Genomic DNA, 8339 nt, shown 5'->3' with positions numbered 1-8339 from the left:
AGTAACTAACTCTTCTCAGGCAAGTAAAAAGCAGACTAATGAGATGTTCCTCTGGGATTTTATATAAACATTAGAAAGGCAAACACCCCTTCGATTGTGACACCACCTTTGCGGAAGGCTATATAAGCACTTCAAAGAGGAAAAAGCCAAGAGGCTTGGAATTTAGACTCAGTCAAGGGTGCCTGAGCTGGTGACCACAGACCTGGAAACACACCGAAGCTGGACACATACTATGGACACAAAGGGCTGTACGACAACTACTTCTTTTTCAACCCCACCCCAAAACTGCTCTGGGATTACAAATGTTAAGATCACTTCTTCTAACAACAGCTGCCATCGTGGTGAGCCTGAAGCCAAGAGCTGCCAACCATCCGGCCATGTTGCGAGAACTCCCCAGGGCCAGAGCTGCCAACCCACTCCTCTATTTTGTCGCGCCCCCGCCTACCTAATAAGAAGCATCAATGGCTGTCCCTGTCTGGATGACTGCGGCTGGTATAGCGAAGGTATCAACAGTGATGAGAAGGGCACTATGCAGCTCTTGAATGACCGTCTTGCTAACTACCTGGAAAAGGTGCGAATGCTGGAAGGAGAGAATGCGGAGCTGGAGCGTAGAATCCAGGAGGAGTGTAACAAAGAGCTCCCTCTCCTGTGTCCTGATTATCTGACCTACTACACCACCATTGAGGAGCTCCAGCAGAAGGTAAGACTTTTGAAAACCTGTTTCGCCGAGCTGTCCATCAGTGCTCTCCAAGCTTTAGAATTTTGTTCGTTTATGCTGAAAAATAATTTCTGAAGAATAAGAAAAGCTCTTGAGTAAAATGATCATCTTGAAGTAACTGAGTTTTATAGTTTTTCTTTTTTCCATCCTCACTAGATAACTCAGGACCAAAACATATTAACAACCAGTAGCTATCATCTCTTTTCTAAAAGTAAAAAAAAAAAAGGGCTTTGAGACAATAATTATTGCTCTAATAGGTTTCTAAATACTTTATTTTTAATTGTGTTGCAACCATTCATTGCTACGTTTTTATCCTTTTATTATCTTCATATTATAAAGAGTTTGTTCCTAAGCCAGGTATAATGGTGCATACCTGTATTCTCAATACTTGGGAGGCTGAGACAGGAGAATTGCAGGTTCGAGATATGCCTCGGCAATTTAGTGAGACTCTCATTAGCCTATTGAGATCCTGTTTCAAAGAAACAAAAATTTTAAAAGGTGGGGATATAGCTTGGATGTAGAATTACCTAGGTTCAATTCTCAGTACCACAAAAAAATTGTTGATGATGATTGTGATGATGATGATGATGATGATGATAATAGTTTGTTCCTAAATCAAATCTTTTTGCTATTCAGAGTGACATGCTGCTGCTATATGTCTGGATTTATTCAGTTTTATTTGTTCAGGAACTATTTATTGAGCACCAACAACAATGTTCCAGATGTTGTTCTAGGCTCTGGGAAAATATCAGTGAACTCAAAGCATGCAATGATGATTTGCTAAGCTTTAGACTTTTGTTCTTTTTATGCCAAAAATTTTTTTTGAAGAATAAGAAAAGCTCTTGAGTGAAATATTTTAACAGAAAAAGATTTCATAGTTTAACAGAAAAAGCATACACAAATTTTTTATGTAAGTCATTTTTAGCTGATCTTTCAGGAAAAATAACTAAAACGCTGAGTTCCCAAAGTTTCCCAAGCTTCTTGAGCAGAGCTCCGGAGATTCATGAAAAATCTAACTTGCCTTTCCCTGTTAATTAAAACATACACATGCCCCTGGGTCTTAAAGAAGGAGAGTCTAGTTATAGAGATTCTAGCCAGGTACATGCCTGTAATTCTCACACTTGGGAAGCTGAGACAGGAGGATTGCAGGTTCAAGGCCAGCCTCAATAACTTAGTGAGTGCCTCAGTAAATAAGCAAGACCCCATGTCAAAATAAAATAAAAACTTAAAAAGGGTTGGGGTATAGCTTGGAGGTAGAATGTCCCTAGATTCAATACCCATTACCAAAAGAGAAGGCGATCCTGGTGTTTGTCTCATTAGTGTGTACAATTTCTTAATTCTAGATCTTGTGTACCAAGGCTGAGAATTCCAGGCTGGTCTCACAAATTGACAACACCAAACTGGCTGCAGATGACTTGAGAGCCAAGTAAGCCCACCCGGCACTGTCACTGACGACAGAGTTCACCCTGAGCCTGACCTCAACACTCCCAATAAGATTATCCCCACGTCCACGGAGCCTCCTGCTCCGTAGCATGCTGGCACTAGCCCAGAAAAGACCTTCAAATTCAAAAAACAGATTATAATTAGTAGCCCTCACATGTACACAGTACCTATAGTTCTAACATACAACCCTATCTGATTACTTGCATGATATTTCAGTAAAATAGGTAAAGTACACATATTCTTACTCCATTTAAGGTGAGAAAATTGTGGTTGAATGAGGAAGTTACTGAAGGCATATGAATGACACAAGACAGAACTGAAACGTAGACCCAAGCTTCCTGAGCCCTAACCCAGTGCTCTGCTCACTTCCCCAGGGAGAAGAAAGAGGGTCAAGTTCCTCATCTCAAATAATAGCTCCGTAGCATCACTCTGGCAAACTAATTTAGGCACGATGACTAAGTCATGATACTTCTCAAGTGATATTAATCAAATGGTTTTGCCTCTAAAGAAAACAAAACCTTCCAGAGAAATACAATAAATGAGAGGCCCAGAGGACAATGGAGAAGGGAGCTGTGCTCGGCTGGATTTGCACCGTCGACCTTTTAACGCCTTTCTTTTCCTGTCTGGCTTTTAAAGCTATGAAGCCGAGGTGTCCTTACGGCAGCTGGTGGAGGCAGATGCCAATGGCCTGAGACAGATCCTGGATGCGCTGACCCTGGCCAAGGCCGACCTGGAGGCGCGGGTGCAGTCTCTGAAGGAGGAGCTCCAGTGCCTCAAAACCAGTCATGAGGAGGTTAGAGAAAGACCCAGCCAACACGAGCTGAGCCTCTAAAATGAGCATCGGTTCCTCTGGATTGTCCTGGACAGAAGGCATCCCCACAAGCTTACTAACACGTCCTTTCGATCCTGATCATTCTAACTGCTGCCATGTACCATTGCTTTAATGTACTTCAAATGCATTAGCTACAACACAATATCTGAAGCCACATGGTTAAAAAATCTTCCATTCTCATAACTTTCCTGTCTTCTCAGGCTTCCTATTGTTTTGTAGACATCTTCAGACAGACTTCTCCCACCTCTCATTGGTCAATACTGTCACAAATCTATATTGTATCACAGAAACTATGGTCGCTTATTTTAAACTCCACCTCTATGTTGCTGCTTCTATTACTGGTCTCTAGAATTTATCTAATTTATTTCTTGAAACTCAGATCTTGTAAGTCAATTCCTTTTAATTACACATGCACGTATTTTAGTACATAAATATCTCTGAAGTGGCCATAAAGTATTTGTTGGCTTCTCAATACCACCTAGGAATCATGTATTCCTAAGTATACGGGGGGCTCTAATATAGACATAGTTAAGCAAAATTCTTGTTGTTAGACTGAAACAAGAACATGAAAGGGTCATCCATTCACCATGTAACTTCACATTCTTTATTCCTTTCTTAGGATATCAATTCCTTACAAAGCCAGATTGGGGACAGACTCAACATTGAAGTGACAGCTGCCCCTTCCGTGGATCTAAACCAGATTCTACAAGAAATGAGATGTCAGTATGAGTCAATCATGGAGACAAACCGTAAAGATGTGGAACAATGGTTCAACACGCAGGTGGGGAAGAATAGAAAAGTCAAAAACCAATAAGCTGACACATCTCCAGGGACCCTTGCATCAGTTATGTTTTCCTTCCCAAATTCCTGTGGTCTTTGTGTTTCAGATGGAGGAGCTGAATCAACAAGTGGTGACCAGCTCTCAACAGCAGCAGTGCTCCCAGAAGGAGATCATAGACCTGAGGCGTACCATGAATGCTCTGGAGGTTGAACTGCAGGCCCAGCACCGAATGGTACCCAGCAGGCTGACCAAGCCTAGCAAAGCTATGATGGGAATGGCCCCCGGCACCTGTGTGCTGCAATGTTTTCCAAAGTTTGCCCCTCAGAACAACAGTTCCTCTGTTTGTTAAAGGGTCTGTGGCTGAAAAACAACTTCATGGTCAAATAAGTGGGAAAGGATTGCTTAAACAAAGGTTAAACAGAGTGGCTTCCTGTAAGCCCTTATTAATCTGATATGTACCATTTATCTCTAACAAGGGGCTATACAGTATATATTCAGCATTCCAGACCTATTTGACTGTGAGACCCTCTCTCCTTTTTTAAGGGCATCTCGTGGTAATAATAACCTATGGAGTCTACTTTGGGAGACACTAGAAGAGCATTTTATTATATGCAAAGGATCTTTATAAGCTATCATATTAGAATTATAAAACAATCTTATGAGGAAGGTGGTATAATTATTAACCAGCTTTATTGATGAGGCTCCAGGTTGATTCCAAAATCAACTTTACTGATGATTTTCCCAAGCCAAATCCGAAATGTGTCATCTCGCCTACTTTACAGGTGGACACACCGAGACCCTGAGGCATAAAGTAACCTGTTCGAATCACAAAGGAAATAAGAATATGAGACAGAATTCGGGTTCCACAGCCAATACCACTTCTGCCTCATTTCACTGCCTCTGTAAAGTAGCAAATTACTTAAATAACCTGCTCTGAAGGGTACGAGAAAGACCTCGTCCCACGCTGGTTTTGCAACCAGCTAGTCATGTGACCTAGGCTTAACTCAACCCCTTGAAGGTCAGTTTCTCATCTTAAGAAAATAGGATACTTATGTAAATATTTGATTATTAAAAACCTAAAATCACACCCATAGACTCCATAGTATAGTAGAGCAGGAAAGAACTTTACTCATTAAAGTTTCAACTATTATGTTTTACATAGAAAGGAACAGATCCAGTGAGGGTAATGCTTATGGTTAAACATTTTCTATTTCCTTTTTCAGTATAAGCATTTATTGAATGGAGTATTCTGCTGATGTGTTTTAATGCCTGGACGTGCAATGAGTTTACTTTTCCCCTCTTGTAAAAGAGTGTAGTGAGAGATTATCAGGTGGTAAAAGAAAAAGAGGAAGAGAAGTAGACACAGAGGAAAAGGGATCACAAAGGAAAGCCAGCCTTACCATAACTGATCATTTTAGTTTTGAGTTTATTTGGTCAGGACTTGGAGACCCATTAGTACTATCACAAAGAAACCAGTTCAAAAGGAGTTAGCTGGGCATGATGGTGCATGCTAGTAATCCCAGCACTTGGGAGGCTGCAACAGGAGGATCAAAATTTAGAGGCCACCCTTCGAAAAGCAGGACCCTCGGCAACTTAGCAAGATTTTGTTTCAAAATAAAAAAATGAAAAGGGATGGAGATGTAGCTCAGAAATAGAACACCCCTGAGTTCAATCCTCAGTACCAAAAAAAAAAGACTTAATGACCTAGGTTTAAAGCAGCCATCATTATAAATCCCACTTTCCTCCTCCACAATAGAGAGATTCCCAGGAATGCATCCTGACGGAGACAGAGGCCCGGTACACCACCCTGCTGGCCCAGATCCAGAGTCTGATCCATAACCTAGAGGCTCAGCTGTCAGAGATCCGCGGTGCCTTGGAAAGACAGAGCCAGGAGTATGAGGTTCTGCTGGATGTCAAGTCCAGGCTGGAGTGTGAGATTGCCACATACCGCAGCCTCCTGGAGAGCTGGGATAGCAAGTAAGTAACAGACACAGCTGGAAAGAGAAAGATGCTCAAATGCACACCTATTTCCTGCCACTGGTGTTAGGGGCTTTGTTTTCTTGCCAGTGATGGGAAGCTATGTATGGGGCATGGTGTGCTCTCTTAAGCTGTGCCACTGGGAGACCCATGATTGTAACCTTGTCTAAACTTGAGGTATAAGCTAAGTTGTTTTGAAGAACCAGGGCACCAAGTTAATTCCTTATAGGTTGTTCAGCTAGAGAGAGAGAGAGAGAGAGAGAGAGAGAGAGAGAGAGAGAGAGAGAGAGAGAGAGAGAGAGAGAGAGGAATCCCCAAAGATAAACATTTCTAACCACTGTTACAGATTTTCCCAACTGAAATGAACATCTGACTTTCCAAAAGCTGAAGAGGAAAACCCTGGTCCCTTTGGAGGAACACTCTGCTTGGGCTGAAACCCAAAGCCCTGTCTAGTTACTGGTTCTTGATTCCAATACCAGCATATGTGTATTTCAGCATCTTTAAAAAAAATCAGAGTTCTTTTTATTGATGATAAGATAACTAACCCATAAAGAAGTCACCTGGAATATGAGCTCTTTGGAGTAACTCAGTCCAAAACAAATACCACAAATGCACACTTCGTTTGCAAATGACACCCACCTCCCCCAAAACAATCAGTGGATTCTGCTCATGGCTTTCTCTTAATCGGTACATCCCCATGACACTGGTTCAATGTTAACCCACACTGTCACCTTAAGGAGCTACCATATTTCATGTGCCTCCAGGTATCAAAGAAGTGTTACACCTAACCAAAGGGTGTTTATGTTAATTGCTAAATGCCTGCTACTTCATAAAAATTGTACCTTTAGAGACATTCAGAAGGCAGTGTGAAGCTTCCTGATGCTGTGCCGAGGACAGGTCCCTAGATGGGGTCCAGACCTCCACTAGTAGGGTGACTAGCTTCCCAAAAGAAAATTATCTGATTAACCTCCATTGCTCAGAAAGCAAGCCCTCAACTCCTTCCTTATCACTGTTAATCCTGAGTTCTCCTCACATCCATTCTGCAGATAAAGATGTAAAGCTTGGGATGGTTGACTGACTTAGCTGAGGTGACCCACAGGTAAAAGACAGAGTGGGGCTCTGGCCCAGTCTTTAGCTGCTGCTGCAGTATGCTTCCCATGATCCTCTGGCATTGACTCTAATGGGAGCTTACTTAATGTAAGAGTTTTCAACCTAAGATGCTGCTTCCCAATGGATCTGGTTCAATCCTTTTTTCCTCCACTAACTACAGTACAAAGTGAATGAGTAATATTTTGGGAGTACTTATTTTCAGTGACAGTGTTGAAAACTTAGCCACCTCCATTTTACACCATGGTCATCATGGCGCTCCCTCAATCACAGGTAAAATTCTGTTTTTCCCACAGGCTCCCCTGTCACCCATGTACCACCAACTGTGAGCCTTCCACCTGGACCTCCTGCAAGGCCAGGGCCATGGAATGCAATGCCCCAGTTTACACGTCCTCAACACCCGCTGTGATGCGCAAGCCCTTCAGCGCCTATGGACTCTTGCCCCGGTTACTGGTTAAAATACGCACCATCACCAAGGAGATTAAGGATGGGAAGATCATTTCTTCTCACGAGCACGTGCAGCCTTGCTACATCACTGGACTTGCCAGAGTCTAGCACCCCAAGGTGATGCCAATGACCCACATTCATGAGAGAGAGGCCCAATACATGCTCCTGCCAGAGAGATTTAAGAACTCCCAGGCCCTAAGGTACTCAGCTTCTTACTACTACAGCGGGTCCCCATCACTAGCTGGAATCTCTTTCATCCTTCTCCTTCCCTAAGTAGCTGCCACCAACATAATAAATTATATTTCTATGGAAGGACATTTCGCATATATCTGAGAGATGGGAACTGTGTAGTAAGTCCCTGGGAGGATGGCCAGCTTTGCTTGGCTACCCGAGTGATGGACCAGCAGGTTTTACTTTGTTTACTCAGGCCTTAGTTACTTTGGTGCCTCCTTAGAGCCGGTCAGACAAGTTCTAGGATTGTTTGGGGCCATTGACACATGAAGGTGAAAAGCTAAAACCTTCCCTTCTAGACGCCTTTGGATATAGAACGAAGCCCATATAGGGAAAAGATCTTTACTGCTTAGTTTTCTTAAATGGACAATCACAGGCCTGGGTCCTGTTGAACTCTGCTGTCCCAGTTACTGTTTACCTTCATTAACATGTTCGACCTTCTCAAGATATCCCCAAAGAGGTCCATGCTCCCTAAAACTTTGCGAACCATTCTGCTCTTCTCCAAATATCTCTTTGAGAAGCAGAAATAGTTATGGGAATGAATCCAAAGTGATTTCTTCACAGTAACTTTGGAGAAACTGGGTCCTTTCATTAAATATTTGCTATTTTTCTTTCTATTCTTTAGGGAATGGGAGTTTGATCTGATTGTTTGACAAGGGACATGTAGCTGGAAATCTCAAGACATAGCCCCTGATGGGTGACAATGAAAAAAAAAATAGCTTAGATTCCTGCTTCAATCTATCCATCAGAGAAAAAATGGACTTCATGCCCACAAACCTTTCAGAAAAGCAATAGTGGATAAT

At 42.4% G+C, this 8339-nt stretch overlaps 1 protein-coding gene across 1 annotated transcript; it reads left to right on the top strand.

Moving 5' to 3' along the window:
• Positions 1-232: 232 nt before the first annotated feature.
• On the top strand, positions 233-7413 carry KRT39 (keratin 39; the record flags this gene model as incomplete). Its single annotated transcript, XM_080713779.1, has 7 exons — positions 233-700; positions 2062-2144; positions 2798-2954; positions 3613-3774; positions 3881-4006; positions 5531-5751; positions 7155-7413. 7 exons carry the CDS (start codon positions 233-235, stop codon positions 7411-7413), a joined length of 1476 nt encoding a protein of 491 aa, XP_080569905.1.
• Positions 7414-8339: the final 926 nt, after the last annotated feature.

Source organism: Muscardinus avellanarius (assembly GCF_963383645.1).
Source record: "Muscardinus avellanarius genome assembly, chromosome: 16".
Lineage (NCBI taxonomy): Eukaryota > Metazoa > Chordata > Mammalia > Rodentia > Gliridae > Muscardinus > Muscardinus avellanarius.
Note: the sequence above shows the minus strand (reverse complement) of the source record. Positions and strands in the feature narration are given on the sequence as shown.